Consider the following 22,598-nt stretch of genomic DNA (forward strand, 5'->3'; position numbering starts at 1 on the left):
GATCTGAACCCAGGTGCTTCTTCCAGGTCTCCCACACGGGTACAGAGCCCAAGGACTTGGGCCATCTTCTATTGCTTTCCCAGGCCATAGCAGAGAGTTGGATTGGAAGTAGAGCAGCTGGGACATGAACCAGCAACCATATGGGATGCTGGCACCACAGGCGGAAGCTTTATCCACTATGCCACAGCACTGGCCCCATAAATATTTTTTAAAATAGTACCCAATCAGCTTCATATTTACAGTAATCATGATCATACAAAATTTAAACAAGTTCCTATGATATCAAACTTATGTTTGGGTCTATACACACAGTCTCTACATCCTAGCATTTTCTTGACGTGCCACTTCCCTTGGTCAGCTGCCTTTTCTCCGACCCAACCCCAGTGTGTGCTCCTTGTTCTCAGCTGCTGTATCTCACCTGCAGCTGATGCAGTTCTCTCACGTTGGCTTCACACTGCAGCTGAAGATCTCGCATTTGATTTTCATGTTTTTGATGCTGAGCCATTCTCTCATTTTTCTGCCTCTTTTCTTCTTGGGCTGCAAACTATGAGCAAGAAAAACAAAAGACACAAATTACAGTTAATGAGCAATGTAGTTTCTAAAAATTCCAAGGCTGTGATTAATAAATTTAACAAAACTTAAAAGAACAACGAAGCAAACTACAGGTTATAATAATATGCTGCAACTCAAAGCTCAAGTATCCATCTTGATTTGGCAGGGGGAAAGGAGGGACTTGTAAGTAAACCTTAATTCTGCTATCTGCTTAGTAACCTCAATTAATCTGTGTGTGAGACTTGTGACTGCATACACATCATAGTAAGGCCACATGTTTTGACTTAAAAAGCTGTCTAAGTCATCTCATTCCCAAGGTCTGGTCCTAAGACCAGTGTAGCCCAGGATGTGGTGTGAGGCATGGGGCTCTGCCCTCTTTTGCTACCACTCTGGGAAGACTATGTTGGAATATACCATGCTCCTAGCCCTAGTCCATAGATTTGAAGTGCACATCAACAAACCCATGCTAAATATTTACAACACAACTATTGTGGCACTTCCAAAGGTCATTCAAATTTGGTTTTTTGAAACCAAAAAGAGAAGAGGGGCAGGGGCACCTGGCCTAGCAGGTAGAACTTCCTATCAGACTGCTGGTACTCAGGCTCCACTCCCAATTCCAGCTTCCTGCTAATGCATTCCATGGGAGGCAACAGATGATGGTTTAAGTACTTGGGTTGCTGCTACCCACAAGGAATACCCAAATTGAGTCCTCCCATCCTGGCCATAGAGGGCTTTTGGAAAGTGAACCACAAATGGCTATCTCTGTCTCTACCTTTCAAATAGAACAAATGAATAAATAAATAAAATTTGAAAAAGAGTAATTTCCTTATTTACTTGTTTAATTTTGTCCCGGTCCTGATCTGGTGTGGCTGTTGAGTTAATTCTCAAACTCTTCTTAAACATGGCCATTCGAGTCTTGGCTTCACTGCGTTGAATCTTGGGCAGTCTTGCTCTTTCTTGAGTCTGTCGGTTTTTCAGCTCCTCAATAAGTCGTTGATTGTAACGCTGCATTTGTTCTGTTTCCTGGGAAAGTTTTAAACAGAACCCAGTGGTATAGATATAATTCAATACTCAGTTCCCATATGTATGTTCAAATATATCATTTAGTGGTTGTTTTCTATAATTATTCTCTCCCTTTATTCACAGTAACCAGTAAAATATTATGGAAAAATTAATTTATTTTAAAAAATGAAGCTATTAGGATAAGACTCTTAAAATGAAATTTTGTTTCTAAACACAGGGAGTTAACACTTTTAAGATAATTGAATCACAAAGTCAAAAATAGCTACCTTTAAGAGACAAAATGAAGATTATAATATATAAGAGGTCTTTAAATCTTGTAATTAGTTAACATCCTTGTCATTCATAAAACAGAGCTTGCAATTACAATTCAGATACAATTAATTACTGCAAACTTCATCAAAGAAACTTTAGGACTGGGACAGGCCCTTGGCATAGCAATTAATACACCACTTGGAATGCCTGTACCCCATATCTGAGTGCCTGGGCTTCAGTCTCAGCTCTGCTTCCAATTCCAGCTTCCTGCGAATAAACACCCTGAAAGGGAGCACATAACTTGGGCCCCTGCCAGCTACAGTGGAAACCCAGAGTTCTTGGCTCCTGGCTTTGGCCTGGCCCACCTGCAGCTGTTAACAGGCATTTAGGGAATGAGCCAGCAGATAAAATCTCTCTCTCTCTCTCTGCCTTTCAAATAAACTCTAAAATTCTTATAAAAAGAGAAACTTTAGAATAAAAGAAATAAAAAGTGTATTCTCTAATAAATATAAGCTTCAGACGAGATCAGGTGCGTTCAGGGTGGTATGGCCATAGACTAAATATAAGCTTCAAACTATTAGCTTTGCAAACTTTAAAATGAACAAAAAAGTGAAGAAATTTTCCTTTCATTAACCTTTTCATGTCGCTTAAGTAGCTGATGTCTTTGCATGAAATACTGATCTTTAAGTTGCTGTTTGAGCAGCTGGTGTTTTTCTTGTAAGTGTCGTTCTTCAAGCTCCCAAATTGCAGCTTCTCGAGCTAGGAGAAGAAAGGAATTTTCAAAATGTCACTTTGCTTTCTGACTAATGTACTTTATCCCTGATTTTAGTATTTACATAAAAATGTTCCAAATACACTAACTTATACACAAACATTCTAAGCCATAAAAGCTATTTTACCAATGTAAAGACAGTAAGTTTTAGCAGTTTCCATTCTATTCTAACAGCCTGTGGCCTATGGCCTATAAAAACAGAATATCCTATCACAAATACTAAAATTCAATTTAATCATCTTAAAAAAACATATCTAAACTGATTTGTTATAGGGAACAAGTACTTAAAATTCCTTCCTATCATGTATCTATTAAGTATATCAACAATTGTAAGGCATAATGAGTACACAAATTATTCAGACATTTCTAGCAAAATGTGAACAAGGCAAAGACTTAAGAATAATGTTTATGTTCACGTATACTGTCATAAAGGAATTCTATATCTTGCAGTACTTATTTTTAAGAAATTATTTTCTTATTCACCATGACTTTATCCTTCCTTTCATCAGCCTAGCAAAGTAAAGCATTCAAATCATTTCCAAGGTGCATTTAGGAATGTTTTTGAAATACCATTTTATATATACACACATACTGCAAAATTCTATACCTCTCATGAGTTGTTGTTTGTTATTCAGGCACTCTCTTTCAATATTGGCTAACTCTGCCTTCTGTTGTTGGATGATCTTTTTCAAAGAGCCATCTAATTCTTGTTGTTGCTTCTGAACAAATTCTTGTTCCTATCAAACACAGTTGACCATCAGTTAATAAATTATCTACTGTGCTAAACATCCAGTTTTCTATATGACTATTTATGGTTAACAAGATTTCTAAACTAAGTTTACAAAGTATCTAGATTTTAAAAAACCAAAATTATATTGTACATATACAATATAAATGTATTAATCACCCAATTCAACCCCAGAAGAAAAGTAGTATAAAACATAATATTCTGAACTACTAAGAATGATACATACAAAAGTTGATGTCCTCCTCATAATTAAAAAGCCCTGTTATACTAGCATCTTTGAGAAAATAAATTTATAGGTTCTAAGGCTTACTATTCATTCCACTATGATATAAATAAAAAATAAATGTCAGGTGCCGGCACTGGGTAAAGCCACCACCTGCAGTGCCAGCATCCCATATGGGCACCAGCTCAAGTCCCAGCTGCTCCACTTTCAATACAGCTCTCTGCTAAGGCCTGGGAAAGCAATAGAAGATGGCCAAAGTCCTTGGGCCCCTGCACCCCCATGGGAGATCCAAAGGAAGCTCCTGGTTGCTGGCTTTGGATCAGCCCAGTTCTGACTGTTGCAGCCATTTGGGGAGTGAAATAGCAGATGGAAGAACTCTCTCTCTCTCTCTCCGCCTCTGACTTTCTGTAACTCTGCCTTTCAAATAAATAAAAAAATAAATCTTTTTAAAAAAAGTCTTCTAGGAAGAAAGGCAATAAAAAACTCATAACTAACACAGAATCAGAATTTTAAACTTTCTATTATTTTAAGTAATAAAGAGTTACAAATACCCCAGGCTAAATTAACAGAGAAGACAGTATCTACAGCATGTGCCAAAAAAAGAACAAGAGTTAGAAGACTTAAATAATGCACAGTGACATGCAAACTAAGAACAGGAAAATTAGTTATACATTACAAATATATGAACAAAATTCCTATAATCACAGAATTCTACCAACATATTTGGGATTTACTAATTCAGTCAACAAATATTTGTGGAGTACACAGTATTTGCCAAATTTATGCTTTTTCAAAAAAAATCCTTCAATTACTGTATAAGTGTGGGGAGCAGCCCGGACTGGACTGAGTTACTGGAATTAAGACTTATTCTATGCATCTGCTCTCCCACAATATGGCACTGGGAGAGAAGTAAACAGCTTCTGCACAGCTGCCTCCAGTTCAGCCAATAAACTGTAGGACTTGCTCCTGATTGGAGGAGAGCAGCGTACTCGGCGTGTGGGCAGCCGAGTTGGGATTGGCAGAGGAGGACTATAAAGGAGGAGAGAGACGGCATGCACCAGGAACAGCTAAGGGGAACATCTGAGGGAACACCTGTGCAGCCCCCGAGAAAGCCGGCCGGCGGTGTGCCGCTCCCCTGCGGAAGTGGGGAATGCGGCCAGGGAACTGCCCTTCCACGGAGGTGGAAGGGATAGTAGCCAACCCGGGAAGAACCAGCAGCAAACCCGGGGAGGGCCGAGCAGACAGAAAGAACAGCGCAGGGTCCTGTGTCGTTCCTCCACGAAGAAGGGGAGCGACATAATGGTGCCGTGACTCGGATATGAAGCCTAGGCAGGGTTTAGTGTCGTTCCTCCACGAAGAGGGGGAGCGACAATAAGAAAGGGAAATGTTAAAGTAACTTAATCTTTCTTCTAAGTCACACATTTACAGAAGGAAAGGAATAATATCCAAATTAAAGAAATTTAAATTTGGATCTCTCAGCAAATACAGAAGTTGGTGAGTAGCTCAAGGAATATTCAAATCAATTTAATTGTGGGTTTTAAACTCGGCATTGAAGCAACAGTTCATCTATAATCCCTATTCTTGCACAATCAGGAGAAAATCAAACCCTAAAACCTATTTTGGAACTATTCTTTAGGCCTTGGGCAGAGTCTGAATCACAACCAGCCCGGTCCTCAATGAACAAGCATCCAGCAGTGCTCCACAGGTGTTTGCCTTCCCACAGTGTCTCGGAAGTGATGCAGTTCATGTGACTTGTTAAAGTAACTTGGAGTCAGAAAAGCTGTCTCATTTGCTTCATCATTTGTACGTTAGTAGGAATACAAAGACAGCGTAAGCATAAGGAAAAGATTAATGAATTGTCTCTGTAGAACACCAACCTGACTATAGACACCTATATAACTTTATCACAGCCAAAAAAGTTTTCCATAGGGGCCAGCACTGTGGCATACTGGGTAAAGCTGCCACCTGCAGTGCCAGCATCCCACATGGCACTGGTTCAAGTCCCAGCTACTCCACTTTCGATCCAGCTCCCTGCTAATGTGCCTGGGTAATCAGTAGAGGATGACTCAAGTACTTGGGCTCCTGCATCCACATGGGAGACCTGAAGAAGCTCCTAGCTTCTAGCTTCAGATTGGCCCACCTCCAGCCATTGTGACCATTTGGGGGAGTGAACCAGCAGATGGAAGACCTCTTTATCTCTCCTTATCTCTCTAACTCTGCCTTTCAAATAAATAAATAGTCTTTAAAAAAAGACTTAAAAGTACTTTCAATAAATAAACAACTATCTAGACTAGGACTTTGACTTTTATTTAAAAATATGCAAAATCTCCATGCCTATCTTTTGAATAGTTATAACAAGTCGTTCAGGATTTGCTTTTTTCCTACAGTTAAAATCTGTAATAAAAATTACCTTGTTTCTCTAATTTCAATTATAAAATTTCTATATGCAAACTTGCTTAACAAATTTAATATAACCTGCAGATACATTAAAGGATTTCTTTCATTCAACATTTTTATCACTGATTTGCATAAAGGATTTTTTTTAAATATCTATGTGGACAGAAACAATGGTCTAACTTAACTAGCATAAATATAAATCTTAGATTCAAAGAAACCAAATGCAAAGTATCGAATGGGATGAATAAACATTCATGTGAAAATGAACGTAAAATATAAGCCAATGCCACTAAAAATTACTAATTTTCTCATCTATGTAATTTTGGGTCACATTACTTTAATATATTAATGTCTTGATTAAACAAAGTAAAAGTTCAGGGGCAGCGCTGTGGTACTTAGCAGATAGAGCTGCCACCTGCAGTGCCAGCATCCCATATGGGTGTAGCTTCAAGTCCTGACTGCTCCACTTCTGATCCAGCTCCCTGCTAAAGAGCCTAGGAAAGCAGCTGAAGACAGCCTGGGTGCTTGGGCCTCTGCACACACATGGGAGACCCAGAGGAAGTTCCTGGCTCCTGGCTTCGGATCAGCCCAACTCCAGCTGTAGTAGCCATTTGTGGAGTGGCGGACAGAAGCTCTCTCTTTCTGTCTCTCCCTCTCTCCAACTCTTTCGAAATACATCAATAAATCTTTAAAAGTTCAGTTCAGAGAAAACCTTTATTAAGCACTTAGCAGATGCTGGGCACGTACCAGTCACAGGATTACTTGGATTAATGAAAGACAGTCCTGCCTTCTAGGAGCTTCCAGCCCACTAGTCCCAAGACTCTCGGTTTGCCAGTCCACTGAAGAGAAAACGATCCCTTCCCTTAGTATAACGCTTTCTAAAGTTCAAAAGCAAACCACAGAAAACTCAAAGCTAGAAATAATGGGCCACAAATCAGGTCTCAGAATGACTGACTGAAAGAACTACAGGAATGTATATTGAAGTAGCTAACATATAATTCCAAGGGTTAGAACTGCTAACAGAAACAGATGGGGGGGGGGCCGGCGCTGTGGTGCAGTAGGTTATCCTCTGCCTGCAGTGCCGGCATCCCGTTTAGGCACAGGTTCTAGTCGCGGCTGCCCCTCTTCCAATCCAACTTTCTGCTATGGCCTAGGAAAGCAGTCGAAGTTGGCCCCTGCACCCGCGTGGGAGACTCAGAAGAAGCTCTTGGCTTCTGGCTTCAGATCGGCGCAGCTCTGGCAGTTGCTACCATCTGGGGAGTAAACCAACGGAGGGAAGACCTTTCTCTCTGTCCCTCCCTCTCACTGTCTGTAACTCCACCTCTCAAATAAATAAAATTTTATAAAAAAAAAAAAAAGAAAAAGAAACAGATGGAACACTATAGCATTCTACTGCTATAGAAGGTGGAAAAAAAAAGCATCAAAAGGTAAAAATTGAGACAGGCAATTATAAATCCAATGTATGGAAGTGCTTCCTAACAATCAGAAATAAAAAACAATCAAGCTCCGGCCGGCGCCGCGGCTCGCTAGGCTAATCCTCCACTTTGTGGCGCCAGCACACCGGGTTCTAGTCCCGGTCAGGGCGCCGGATTCTGTCCCGGTTGCCCCTCTTCCAGGCCAGCTCTCTGCTGTGGCCAGGGAGTGCAGTGGAGGATGGCCCAAGTGCTTGGGCCCTGCACCCCATGGGAGACCAGGAAAAGCACCTGGCTCCTGCCATCGGATCAGCGCAGTGTGCCGGCCGCAGCGCGCCAGCCGCAGCGGCCATTGGAGGGTGAACCAATGGCACAGGAAGACCTTTCTCTCTGTCTCTCTCTCTCACTGTCCACTCTGCCCGTCAAAAAAAAAAAAAAAAAAAATCAAGCTCCTTTATACAGCTATATAATTAAGCAGACTCTAGATGACTATATAGATATTGCACAAAAGATTTTTAAAATTAAATCTAAAAAGCATCTAAACAAGTCCCATACAACTAATGAATTTCATTATCTCAAAAGAAATGAAATTTTAATATTATTGAGCATTCATTAAATATCCTAATTCAAAAGTCAAGTAAAATAGAATGTACAGTTAGAAATTACAAATTCACAGGCCGGCGCCACAGCTCAATAGGCTAATCCTCCGCCTTGCGGCGCCGACACACTGGGTTCCAGTCCCGGTTGGGGCGCCGGATTCTGTCCCAGTTGCCCCTCTTCCAGGCCATCTCTCTGCTGTGGCCAGGGAGTGCAGTGGAGGATGGCCCAAGTACTTGGGCCCTGCACCCCTTGGGAGACCAGGATAAGTACCTGGCTCCTGCCATCAGATCAGTGTGGTGCGCCAGCCGCAGCGCGCCGGCCGCGGTGGCCATTGGAGGGTGAACCAACTGCAAAAGGAAGACCTTTTTCTCTGTCTCTCTCTCTCACTGTCTACTCTGCCTGTCAAAAAAAAAGGGGGGGGGGGTGAAATTACAAATTCACAACAGAATTTGTAATTAGAAAGTATTCTTAGCAACTAACAGATCTTCTGAAAAGAAAGCAAAAAATTACATTCACCTTAAAAAAAAGATGGATTAATCACTATAACAAAAAACAAAGGACCCAAAGTACAGAGACCAAAAGTCATTTTTTAAAAATGGATAAGTACATTGTGAAAAGTGTACTCTTTTCTAAAAGTATAGGCTTATATTCTGATAAAAAAATCTCATCACATGAATTACATAACTACAAACATTAAAAACACAATTTTGGAGTCTAGACAACTGTAAGGAAGGGTTATGACAGATTGGGTTATTTGTACAGGACTTGATCACTTTAACTTAAAAGACTGACTCAAAAATGGTAATGATCAGAAAAGTGATCACAATAACTCCTCATGTTAAAAAAAAATCAATGTTTTGCATACTCTTAGAATGATGTGTAGTCAACCATCTCCAATAATTTAGGGAAGACAGGGGCTGGAATCAAGCTGTATTCTATCTATTCCAGTCGCATATATCAAGCAATAAAAATTACAGTTTTAAATGAGCTGGTCATTTCCCTATGTGAACTCTGACAAAGAATACAGCCTGGAATTCCAGCCTTAATTTAAAATTACAATAAGGAGAATAGCGATTAATCATCAACACTTTGAAAAAATGCAAACTAGAATTAAATGGAACTAAAATCACTACTTTTTAGCATGGCTTTTCTGACCATATCCATAATTAAATCATCTACATGAACATTTATGCAATCAAAATGTCACTTCACACCAAGATGAAAATCTAATCACAGCATTCAATTTCTCACATGTGCAAAGTTTATAAAATACCATTAGGAAGATAATTTTACTGTTCTTGAAAAAAGATAGAAAACCTCTAATGAAATCTGCAATGAGGTAGAGAGAAAAAAGAACACTATTAGGAGTGTCCTAGTTCCAGCTCTAGCATTAGTCTCTTACATGACGTTAGGCAGATCACTTAGTCTTTTGTATCTTGATCTCCTCATGTGTAAAATAGCTAACACTCCATCCCTCTATCAGGGTGGCGGCAGTGAGATCCAAAGGTGAAAACTCTTTGAAGACTACTGTTTTATAAAGCTCATATGAGGTTATTACTATTATTGCCACTACTGACATTATCACCTATCGATCTTCTAGATCTTAGCAAATGAAGTCAGGACTGAAAAGGCACATGTGAGTCAAAGAAAATCAAGTCAAACAGGAAAAGGCATCCTCCTGCAGGCACACGGGACTTACATCCTGCATTTGGGCGTTGAAGACTGCACAAGATGACAACTGAAAAGACTGAATCATGACCTGAGCAACACCCTGTGGATCAGAATACAATGCACCTCCCAGATGAGAATATATCTGAATGACTTTTGACAAATGGAAAGAATAATTACACAAATGTTGAGTTTCTTGAAGCATGGAACAAGTCAATTAACACAGGGGGACACTTTGATCTGCAGAAAAGAGCTGAACTAGATCAGCAGTTTCCCATACTCTGTTGTATTGTTTTTTTTTTTTTAAAGACATGTAGTACCTCCTTTAAAAAATTATGTTTATAAAACAGATCACAAAATGATGCTGCTTTAGTTGAAATAGAAGGGCCTACGGTCCCACAGTCCTTGCCTTTTAGAAGGATTCCCAAAAATGCATCTCTAAAATTTAGGAGCTCCTAGAAATACAGTCTGAAAATTACTGGACTAGCTTATTAACTATATTCTCATAGACTATATGGCTAATTACTTACTAATCCTTAGAAAAAGTTTGAAATACCCAGTTTTAGCAACTTCATCAAAAGCAACAGAATATTTTTTAAATTTTTTAATTACTAAATTCCTAATTAAATTTACAGTAAGAAGGACTATGACATTTGGCTTTAGTTGGAAAATACAGGCCAAATATCTCCCAACCCCCACCAAAAAAAGTCACTAATGTATAGGGGTTACCTAATTCATTCAGTATTAATTCTTAATTAGCTGGAGTTTGATATATTATCTCTTGGAATTAAAAAAAAAAAAAAAACCCTATGTTCCTTTATAAGGGAAAACCATACTGCTACTATCTGATTTGAAATCCAAATTAACTAAAAGTATGTGTGTGGCTAGCAAGGCCTTTCTCTTCACCTGATAACAAGAAATAGCCAAAAAAACACTGGATAAAGCAGGTAAGAATTTAGATGAGGTACAGAGTGGGAAACTTAGATATGAGAGGCAGTCTGAGGTGGGTTCAGTACATGAAATCCAGGCCTAAATTTAGATAAGAATCCTGGCTCTGCCATCAAACCAGCAGTGTGGCTCTCGCAGTCACTCCCTTCCTGTGTTCCAATCCCCTAATCCATAAATTGGGGGTAATGTTTGCTGTGAGATTAAATGAGTTCATACATGTGAAGCATTTGGAATAGTGCTTGACACACAGCAAATGCTGTGTCTGCTGTCATCACTTTAAAGTAATAATCTCCACGCCAGGCCAATATAAAATGCTTCACAGGCTCACAGCAAGGAAAGACTACAAAAAATGCAAACTGAATTTATTAAAATAAACTAACTTGATTAAAGTTTTAAAATCCCAAGATTATATTTTCCTTACTTTCATGGTGTTAAAAATATTCTATCCTCTGAAATGATGATGACAAGGAAATGGCAGTTTTAAAATATCCTTGCTTTGGGGGCCAGCGCTGTAGCATAGCAGGAAAAGACACCGCCTGCAAGGCTGGCATCCCATATGGGCAATGGTTCCAGTCCAACTCTCTGCTATGGCCTGGGAAAGCAGCAGCAGATGGCCCAAGTGCTTGGGCCCCTGCACCCACGTGGGAAACCAGGAGGAAGCCCCAGGCTCCTGGCTTCAGATCGGCTCAGCTCTGGCTGTTATGGCCATTTCGGGGATGAACCAGTGGATGGATGACTTCTCTTTCTCTCTGCCTCTGCAACTTTGGCTTTCAAATAATAAATCTTTAAAAAGAAAATATCCCTGCTTTGAAAACAAAAAAATATAATGGCAAAACCCATGCCATGGGTCTCCAGTGGTTTTTGTTGTTTCTATGTTTCTTTCTAGAACCCGGTGTGCCGGTGCCGCAAGGCGGAGGATTAGCCTATTGAGCCGAGGCGTCGGCCAGAGCTTTTTATTTCTCTATCTTTGCCTCCTGTTGACTGCAAACTTCATTAAAAGACTCATCTTTATTAATACTGAAAAATTCTATAAAGTAATGTGAGATAATTCCAGAAATTTCCATTGAAAATACTTACTAATCTAGTTTTATTAAGAATTAACTCATCTTCTGGTAAGGCTTCCTTATCATAATTTAAAATCAAGTTCCTTTATTTAAAATAGCATAGGCCAGTGCTGTGGCTCACTAGGCTAATCCTCCTCCTGCGGCACCGGCACACCAGGTTCTAGTCCCAGTTGCTCCTCTTCCAGTCCAGCTCTCTGCTGTGGCCCAGGAGGGCAGCAGAGGATGGCCCAAGTACTTGGGTCCCTGTACCAGCATGGGAGACCAGGAGGAAGTACCTGGCTCCTGGCTTTGGATCAGCGCAGCGCCGGCCATTGGAGCCATTAGGGGAGTGAACCAACAGAAGGAAGACCTTTCTCTCTGTCTCTCTCTCACTGTCTATAACTCTGTCAAAAAAAAAAAAAAAAAAGCATAGTCATTTAACAACTGGTTTCTAAATCACAAAGAAAAGCATTTAGTATTTAAAATATGATTTTAAAGTTGCTTAATATTGTAGAGCTTAAAAGCAATAAATGTTTGATCTAAAACTTCACATTATCATTTGTCATCTAACTTTGAACTTCATAAAAATAATAATGACCTCTCAAAGCATGTTATCAATGTTTATATATTCAGCCTCTATATTTCTGTCCTTAAGATCTTCTATCAAACATTGGCTTTGCTACTTAAAAATATAGGTTTACATCATAATAAAAATCAGAGAACAGATTATATATTAATATATTTGTTTATTTTATCAGGAGTCAACTTTTCAAATATTCCACATCATTCATCATTTCACAGTAGCAACTTAAATGTCTCTATCAGCATGAATTTAGGACAGAAGATCCTGGGAATCTTTGGATGGGAAGAAGTCAATGTCATACAATAACCACAGTTAAAAATCTACCCTTTCACTCAGTTTCCTGAGCTGTGAGAAGATGCTGCTTTGTTTCAGCAGCACTGAGCTGCCGCTGTTACCTGAGCATGCTGGCTTTGTGCAAGCTCCTCTCTCCTGCGTTTCATGAGCTCTTTCCTCAGCTCTTTGGGTGCTTTCTCCACTTCATTTATAACCTACAGTGTATAAGCATGCAGGAGGTGGGGAAATGATACTTTCTCCACAGCAAGCACTTACGTGAGCAGATAAGCTACAAGTCAAATAGTAAAGCTGTTAAAGAGAGCCTTCAACATGCATTAGCACAGGTGTTAGTTTGGTGAAAAGGAATGAAAGGATAGAACATGCTTAATTTCAGTGCAGAAAGGGACATTACACCACCTAAAGGTTAATTAGCTGCTTAATTATTCCTATATATCATTTTCTCTCTTAAAGATTCAAAGAAAATCAGTGAAGGATAACTTGCAGCTCTGATGCTGAACCTGAAAGCCCTCTTGAAAGATCATAATACATCTATCTACTGACATAGGAAAGCTAATGACATTTATCAAAGTGCAAAGTTTCATAATTGGCTTGATAACACAAGAGAAATTAAATAAAATCCATTTGATGAAACAAAAATAAATAAAACACAAAAAGGGAAGTAAGCCTTAGAATATACAAAGGAGAGATAAATATATACTAAGTTTTTTCATAAAACACACCATTTTATATGTGGTGTGATAAAAATGAACATTTGGATGATTTTATGCAGGTTTTCAATAACATTCTCCTTTGCTGACAATTTAAGCCAGCTTGTCAATTTTAAAATTAGGAATATAAGCACTTTAAAGTAAGTTCAGTAAACTATGATGTATTAAACAAATTAAGGATATTATAGGGAAAAATATCTTTTAGGGATTCTTTTAATCTTTCCAGTCCTAGATGTGTTATTCCATCTAACAGACCTATAACCCAGTATGAAAAACAACTGTGTGTTTACAAGTAGAAGTGCCCAAAGAAACCAGATTCCAAATCACCACATGCTACGATGGTCCAAGAGGCCGATTTTGATTTAATAGTGCACTTAAAATTCCCCATCAGTAATCCGTCATGAAACCAAATCACCATTAAAAGAAAGAGATTCCCCAAGGGCAAGAAATTTAGCAATAGAAGAAAAATACATAATTATATATATCACGATCTCAAACATGTTCACTGATTAAAATGCTTCTATGCCAAAACAGTAACAATAAAGACTACTACATATTTAGGATTAAATCATATGTTTACCCACAAAAATCTTTTAATTAAATTTGATATAAAAAATAACTCCTCAATAAAAAGTACCCACTGTTTTAAGAACGTTAACATAAAGCCCCAGTAAAGTAATAATAATGGCATATAGAGCAATTCCATACAAAATACAGTAAGTGGCAGCATTAATTTTTATAAATGGTTATCATACCAAATAAAATTACATTTCACTCATCTCAACTTAAAAATATAGAAAATCCTATTGTTAATTAATTCAATTCTATTCTTTGTAAAGAAGCAGATTCTTAAGACTCAGCAATATGATGCTCAGTTTTCTTCATAATTTGAATGTTAAAGTTAGTGAATATGGCTATGTGAGATGTGTAACAAATGGGAAAATGCACTGGCTAGTTTAGAAGAGATTTTTCTGTCCTAATTCAAATGGAATTAATTATAATTATCATCCCTGTGTCTTTTATTATAATGAAAAGTAATATTCTCCTACATTGAAAATGCAGGATAAACCATAAAATTATCTCTCAAAATTCCTTATATGTCAAAGTTCTCAGATTTATTAATTTGAAGACAAGACACACTAATATGTAAACCCTCCTTCTGAATCAATGACAAACTTTCATAGTAACTACTAGTATACATATATTAAAAAAAAACTATAAACCATGGAAACCATTTCAGAAAAAATTAAAAACTCATTCTGATCAAATGACTTTCCAAATATTTTCACTTTTAACTCTGCAAGTAACTCTCAATCTTATGAGCTCATACATATTTCAATTGCAGATTTTCTAATTTTTGTTTGGCAACTATCCAAGAACGTCAATAAAGCTAATCAAGAAAATATTGTTAAAGGCAGGAATTAAAGATGACATATAATTAATAAAATGAATCATTACTGCTACTGGCAAACAAAATGTTTTCTTAAAAAATATTCCTATATAAGCTTTAAATACTGCATTATTAAAAGAGAACAATAGGGCTGGCACTGTGGCACAGTGAGTTAAGCCTCCATCTGCAGCTCTGAAATCTCATATAGATTCAAGTCCTGACTGTACCACTTCCAATCCAGCTCCCTGCTAATGTGCTTAGGAAAGCAGTGGAGGATGGCCTAAACGGTTGGGCCCCTACACCCATATGGGAAACCTGAAAGAAGCTCCTGGCTCCTGGCTTCTGTCTGACCCAGTCCCGCTGTTGTAGCCATTTGGGGGGTTAACCAGCAGACAGAAAATCTATGTCTCTTCCTCTCTCTGTGTATAACTCTGCCTTTCAAATATATAAAATAAATCTTTAAAAATAAATATAAAAACAAGTTTTAGTAATTAAAAACGGTAGTTAAACTTACCTCCTTCTTTCGGTTCTTTAGTATATTCTGAAATTTGGACAGCTCTTTCTCTTGTTCTCCTTTAATGCGCTTGGCTTCATCTCGCAAGCGATTTGTATGTTCTTGTTCCAGACGTTCAATGGTCTGTTTCTGCTGTTTTTCTAGATTCTCTATTTCCTGATCATACTGTCGCTTTTTACTCTGTAAACCAATACAGCTTAAGATCATCTAATTTTTCTATCACCCGCTTTGACTCACTATAGTGAAGATATTTACTAAGAGCTAATAACTAGCATTTAAAAATAGTGATGTGAGGGCCAGCGCTGCGGCTCACTAGGCTAATCCTCCACCTGCAGCGCTGGGACACCGGGTTCTAGTCCCGGTTGGGGCACCGGATTCTGTTCCAGTTGCCCCTCTTCCAGTCCAGCTCTCTGCTGTGGCCCGGGAGTGCAGTGGAGGGTGGCCCAAGTCCTTGGGCCCTGCACCCGCATGTGAGACCAGGAGAAGCACCTGGCTCCTGGCTTTGGATCAGCGCAGTGCGCCGGCCACAGCGCACCGGCCACTGCGCACCGGCTGCAGTGGCCACTGGGGGTGAACCAACAGAAGAAAGACCTTTCTCTTTGTCTCTCTCACTAACTCTGCCTGTCAAAAAAAAAAAAAAAAAAAAAAAAGGAAAAAAATAGTGATGTGATATAGCCTTTGTAATACTGAACAAGTCAAATGTACCAAAATACATAATTTTTTCCTAAAAAGTAGCTAGCTCCTTTTTTCCAACTTGAAAAACTGTACAAGTAGAATGTCCAAAAATTTTAGACAATCCAGAAGAATATCTAGTTGCTATGAGGTACTACGTAGTAAATTACAAAAAATGTAGACATTTATCAAATTTTTGGTAAATCAAAGCACTTATGTGAAGTCATTTTAATAATGTAACAGTACTCGATTTACTCTTCCTCATTAAAGAATCTTAAAATAAACCTACTATTGTACTGAGACAAATCTTTGGAAATTTAAAACCTATTCTTCCAGCAAGACTTCTGTAATTCTGTATATAGGCATAATTAAATATAAAGGATTTTTCTGAAAGAAATTGAAAGTCAAACATTTTGAAAAATATTTGGGGAACAATTTTTTATAAGGTTCTGGAAAACAGAATGTAAGTATGATAAAAACTATTCATTGATAACTAAATTTCATTATTTTCTGAGCAATTTTGAGTTTGAACTCATGCAAGTAATCAATAATGCCACATTGCACAAAATGTTCCTTACCACTTCAAATTACAAGACAGCAAAAGGAGCATATTCAAAATAAGAGTACTATTAACATTTCAAATTATCTATTTTCTAACCTATATTAGCCTAGATATTCAACATAAGTTAATGAAATTTTCTATAACATTACTAATTCCATTTCCAACTCTGGAAGGACTCAGTGACAACTATTCCTGAACAGCCAGTACTGTTTTCTTCAGCAGCAGTGGACAGGGACACGGACGTTTAACCACAGGAGCCAGAAAGAAAGAATACTTTGAAAAACAAAACAAGGGGCCAGCGCTGTGGCACACTAGGTTAATCCTCCACCTGGAGCACCAGCATCCCAAATGGGCGCCGGTTCTATTCCCGGCTGCTCCTCTTCCAGTCCAGCTCTCTGCTGTGGCCCGGGAAGGCAGTAGAGAATGGCCCAAATTACATTACAAAGCAAGGAAAATCTAGCAATGAGAGAACAAGTTCTAAAACCAGCTACTACATTTTGTTTCTTTCAAAGCACTAAATTTAATTATTAACAAAATGGGACATGGAGCAGGCATTTGGAACAGCCAGTTAAGTCACCACCCTCAATAGCCAGATCTCATACTTTAGTGTATGGGTTTGAGTCCTGGCTCCACTTTCAATTCTAGTTTCCTGCTAATGTGTACCCCAGTGGGTAATGACCTGAGTACCTGGGTACCTGCCACCCATTTGGGAAACAGAATGAGATCCAGGCTCTTAGTTTAGTCTGGCCCAGCCTTGGTACTTGGGTATTTGGGGAGTAAACCAGCAGATGGCAGATCTCTCTCTTTCCCTTTTCACTCCCTCTCTCTCCGTGGTGTGTGTGTGTGTGTGTGTTTCCTCCAAATACTTTGTTTTCAAAATGATACAAAGGTATAAAACTTTACCATCATTTCTTGCTCAAAGCGCCGGAAAATTTGTTCCCGTTGTTGCTGCAATTTGCCATTAAGCTGTTGTTGGGCTCTTTGCTCTTCTTTTTGAAGAAATCTTAATTCCCGAAGTTCCTGACGTCTGCAAAAATTCAAGGGCAATGACAGAGAGGGAGATCATATCTCTAACACTTTTTGAAAGCTTAGAAGAATAGTTTTTGTTAAATGGATAACACAAGAACAATCCAAAATTAGTCAAGAAATTACCCTCGTTTCTCAATTATTCAGACTTTGCAAAAACAGTAAAGAAGTCAGAAACCAGTTTCAATTACGTTGTTTGTCTACTCACCTAAGAAATCTCAATTCTTCAGTTTTGGAATCACTATCTGTAACTATCTTTGACGTTGTTACACTCACTTCTACACCATCAACAATAAATTTGCGTGTTTTCTTCAATGTTTTCTTTTGTCTTCTTGTTTCCTAAGTGAGATTTTATTTTAGTTAGGCTTTATATAAGCAATAGTGAAGGAAGAAAATATTCCCTTTGTTAAACAAAAATTAAAAAGCACACAGACTATATATTAAGTATGCATATAAAGCAGCAAGAGTCACCTATGGAACCACTGTATCATCTTAAATCTCATCTGACTATTTACGGCTTTATATGAAATAAAATTTTTAAGTGGAAGTGGGGTGCATTTGGTACAGCTATCAGGTCACCACTTACAGACAGCAACATCATACACAGGGATGCCTGAATTCAAGTCCCGGCTACACTCCCGCTAATGCACACTCTGGGAGGCACCAGTTCATGGCTCAGGTACTTGAGAGCCCGCCCACCACATGGGAGACCTGGTTTGAGTTCATGGCTCCTGGCTTGAGGCTGATTCAAATCAGGCTGTTGTGAGCATTTGGGGAGCAAATCAGTGACTGAGAGATCTCTGCTGGCCTCTCTCTCTCCCTCTGCAATTATGTATTTAGTTATTTATTTTAATTATTTATTATTTAAAAGGCAGAGTTACAGAGAGAAAGGGAGAGACAGAGAGAGAGAGCTTCCATCTGCTGGTTCACTCCCTAATTGGCTGGAATGGTAGGAGCTAGGCTGATCTGAAGCCAGAAGTCAGGAGCTTCCTCTGGGTCTCCCACAAGGGGACAGTGTTCCAAGTACTTGGGCTATCCTTTGCTGTTTTCCCAGGCACATTAGCAGCAGCTGGGACTTGAACTGGTACCCATATGAGATTCTGGCATCACAGGTGGCAGCCTAACCTGCTAAACCACAACACCGGCCCCTCAAATTATATTTTAGAAAGTTTTAAGTGACACTACGCATTTTGATAATGTACACGTATAACTTTTACAGTACCACTTCATAATTAGGCACAACTGAAACGACTAATTAGTCTAACTTTTAGATGTTAAATAGCTTTTCTTCACGTTTTCACTTTGTAAGTTCTCAGATACATTTACTTTTTTTCTTAGGGTATCTGAGTCAAGAGGTATAAGAATACCTGGGAATCTGATTTTTGAAAAGGCACTTAGGGAATTTTGAAACCCTGCTAGGACCAGGAATCAGAATCTATTCAATCAGTAACAATACTATCAACAGTCCTCCTCCATTTCAGAGGAAAAAATAACACCTCTACTGTACCCGCAAAAGCACCAGATCTGCCTACTAGCTGTTGCTTTAAATTTCTTATCAAAACCAAAATCTTTGGGGCAGCATTGTGGCATAGTGGATAAAGTCACCGCCTGCATGCCAGCATCTCATACAGGTTCTGGTTCAAGTCCAACCTGCTCCACTTCCAATCCAACTCCTTGCTAATGGCCTGATGAAAGCATCGGAAGATGGCCCAAGTGTTTGGGTCCCTGCACTCAAGTGGGAGACACAGATGAAGCTCCAAGCTCCTGGCTTCAGCCTGACACAGACCTGGCCTTTGCTGCTATTTGGGGAGAGAACCAGTGGATGGATGGAAGATAATCTCTCTCTTTCTCTCCCTCCCAACCCATAACGCTTTAAAAAAAAAAAAAAAAAAAAAGGTTTTTATTTATTTGAAAGGCAGAAAGAGAGAGAGAGAGAAATACCTTCAATCTGCTGCAACACTCCCCTAAGCCAGAGCTGTGCCAGGCCAAAGTCAGGATCCCAGAGCCCAGTGCTGCTTCCGATTCTCCCAAGTGGTTTCAGGGGCCTAAGCATTTAGGTCATATTCCATTGCTTTCCCAAGCACATTAGCAGGGTGCTGGGTTGGAAGTGGAGCAGTTGTAACTCGAACCAGTGCCAATATGGGAATGCCAGCACCGAAGGTGGCAGCTTAAGCCACTACACCACAATGTCAGCACCATGTAACTCTTTCAACATAAATAGCTAAATATTTAAAAAAATTTTTAAAAGACCAAAATCTTTTATTATTCAACTAGTACCCAAAAGCCTTTAAACTCAAATAAAAATAACAAGAGTACAGCACCCCTACAATTACATTTTGGTAAACAGAGTGTTGAGAACACATAAATACTTGATTTTGATATGGGCGAAAGGGTCACAAAGCAGAAGGGGGCAGGTGTTTGGCTCTGGTTAAGTAGCAGCTTGAGAGGCTCTCATATCCCATATCAGAATGAGTGCCTGAGTTCAAGTTCCAGCTACTCTGCTTCCAACCCAGTTTCCTGCTCAGGTACACCTGGAGAGGCAGCAGGTGATGGCTCAAGTACTTCAGTCTTTGTCATCCATAAGAGAGACCCAGACTAAGTCTAAGCACCTGACTTCAGCCTGTCCTAGCCCTAGCTGCTGAGGGCATTTAGGGAGTGAACCATAAGATGAAAGAGCTCTCTTGGTCTCGGTCTCTCTCTCTGCCTTTTCAAATAAATAAAAATTGTTGCTTTAAAAAAAAAAAAAAAGAAAGAAAGAAAGAAAGCACTTGGAACACAAAAGTAAAATCTGAAAACACTAAACTCAAAATGCAATAGAATTTTTTTAGATTTATTTATTTGAGAGGCAGAGCGGCAGAGGCAGAGGCAAAGGCAGGGTGGGGAGGTAGGGAGAGGTCTTTCATCCTCTGGTTTATTCCCCAAATGGCTTCAATGGCTGGAGCTGGGCCAATCCAAAACCAGGAGCTTCTTCCAGGTCTCCCATGTGAGTGCAGGGGCCCAAGGATATGCCAACTTCTACTGCTTTCCCAGGCCATAGCAGAGAGCTGGATCAGAAGTGGAACAGTGGGGACTCGAACCAGTGCCCATATGGGATGCCGACACTGCAGGCGGTGGCTTTACCAGCTATGCCACAGCACCAGCCTCAAAATGCACAGGAATTTTAAAATCTGACTTCATCTTTCAGTCACGTTTCCACAAGCTCTCACTGTACTATCCTCAGGGATCCTGTATCCTCCTGCTCCTCTCCCTAGTCTGTGTACTATATGGTGTCCTATCCAGATCTACCTCCCCTTCACCTCCAATCTTCACATTTCTTTAGCCCCTACTAAAGTATCCACAATTAATAGCTCCTTAGCTCTCACAGAAGTATTTGTAGAGTTGACTAGTCAGTCAGTGAATGAATTTCAGATTAAGCAAAGTAAACTGAAAAAAGCAAATGCAGACAACGTATGCAATAATTTGGGGTAGACAGGCTGATTATCAGTCACATTATCAGTCACATCGCCCAGAGTCTCTAAGAAATCATTTCTAAAGAGCAGTCCATAGCTCACCTGTATCAGGATTCCAATAGATCTTTGATTATAAACCATGTTTAAGGTGACCCACCCAAAATTTACGAATAGCTCTCTATGGTAACTTCTAAGCACATTAAGATTTCAGAATTGTACTCAAAAGCTCCTAGTGTTCTAGGTTTCAGGTTTTTTTTTTTTTTCCTATAACTCATGACAGTTGCAAAGGCTGTGACTAAGTAAGCACAAGTAGTCATCTTCATAAGCCAATACTAATTCAAGGACTGTTTACACCCTAACACACTTGTTAAGATTTATTTTACTTATTTGAAAGAGTTAGAGAGAGAGGTAGAGACAAAGAGAAAGGTCTTCCATCTGCTGGTTCACTCCCCAAATGGCTGCAATGGCTGGAGCTGAGCTGATCTGAAGTCATGAGCCAGCAGCTTCTTCAGGGTCTGTCTCCCACTTGGGTGCAAGGGCTCAAAGACTTAGGCCATCCTTCACTGCTTTCCCAGTCACATTAGTAGGGAGCTGGATCTGAAGTGGAGCAGCCGGGACTCAAACCAGTGCTCATATGGGATGCCAGCATTGCAGGCCAGGGCTTTAACCCACTGTACCACAGCGCTGCCTCCAACACACTTTTTAACAGAGATTCTTGGGGTGGATGTTGTTATACAGCAGATTAATTCGCTGCTTGAGACACCTATACTCCATATCCAAGAGCCTCTCTGAGTCCTGGTTATTCTGCTTCTGATCTAGCTTTCTGCTAGTGCATACTGGAATGCAGCACATAATGACTCAAGTAGTTGGACCTCTGCCACACATGTAGGAGATCCAGATGAGTTCCAGGCTCCTGGCTTCAGTCTGGCCCAGCCCTAGCTGCCACAAGCATTTTGAGAGTCAACCAACAAGTAGCAAGATTTTTTTCTCTCTCCTCCTCTGTCACTCTGCCTTTCAAGTAGATGAAGAAAAACACTTTTTTAAAAAAGAAAATTTTGGCTGGCGCTGCAGCTCACTAGGCTAATCCTTTGCCTGCGGCGCCAGCACCCCGGGTTCTAGTTCCAGTTGGGGTGCCAGGTACTAGTCCCGGTTGCTCCTCTTCCAGTCCAGCTCTCTGCTGTGGCCCGGGAGGGCAGCGGAGGATGGCCCAAGTGCTTGGGTCCTGCACCTGCATGGGAGACCAGGAGGAAGCACCTGGCTCCTGGCTCTGGATCAGCGTAGTGCCAGCTGTGGCAGCCATTTGGAGGGTGAACCAACAGAAGGAAGACCTTTCTCTCTAACTCTGCTTGTCAAAAAAAAAAAAAAAATTAATGAGATCATTCTATCAATTTCTCAATTCCTTCATAATTATGAATCCTTGCTAAAATAACACCTAGAGGGCCGGTGTTGTAGCATCATGGGTAAAGCTGCCATCTGCAATGCTCACATCCCATATAGGTGCCAGTTCGAGTCCTGGCTGCTCCACTTCCATTCCAGCTCCCTGATAATGCATCTGGGAAAGCACCAGAAGATGGCCAAAGCGCTTAGACCCCTGCACCTACATGAAAGAATCAGAAAAAGCTCCTGGCTCCTTCTTAGCTTCGAACCAGCCCAGCTGAAGCCATTCATTTGGAGAATGAACCAGCAGATGGAAAATCGAACTCTCTCTGTAAACTCTGCCTTTCAAATAAATAAATCTTTTAAAAATTTATACTTAGTTATGC

General features: G+C 39.8%; 1 protein-coding gene across 2 annotated transcripts in view; it reads right to left on the reverse strand.

Moving 5' to 3' along the window:
• Positions 1 to 22,598, reverse strand: part of SLK (STE20 like kinase) — an 86,166-nt gene that overhangs the window by 9,470 nt on the left and 54,098 nt on the right. Inside the window, exons 10-17 of one of the 2 annotated variants that reach the window (XM_002718721.5) lie at positions 17,595 to 17,725; positions 17,264 to 17,387; positions 15,127 to 15,306; positions 12,617 to 12,709; positions 3,207 to 3,336; positions 2,462 to 2,586; positions 1,387 to 1,575; positions 419 to 544 (exon numbers count right to left, since the gene is read on the reverse strand). In XM_002718721.5, coding sequence (XP_002718767.2) covers positions 419 to 544; positions 1,387 to 1,575; positions 2,462 to 2,586; positions 3,207 to 3,336; positions 12,617 to 12,709; positions 15,127 to 15,306; positions 17,264 to 17,387; positions 17,595 to 17,725 — 1,098 coding nt within the window. The remainder of the gene's footprint in view (positions 1 to 418; positions 545 to 1,386; positions 1,576 to 2,461; positions 2,587 to 3,206; positions 3,337 to 12,616; positions 12,710 to 15,126; positions 15,307 to 17,263; positions 17,388 to 17,594; positions 17,726 to 22,598) is intronic. The other variant, XM_002718722.5, reaches the window with a different exon arrangement.

This window comes from Oryctolagus cuniculus, chromosome 15 (genome assembly GCF_964237555.1).
Source record: "Oryctolagus cuniculus chromosome 15, mOryCun1.1, whole genome shotgun sequence".
In the NCBI taxonomy this organism is placed as follows: domain Eukaryota; kingdom Metazoa; phylum Chordata; class Mammalia; order Lagomorpha; family Leporidae; genus Oryctolagus; species Oryctolagus cuniculus.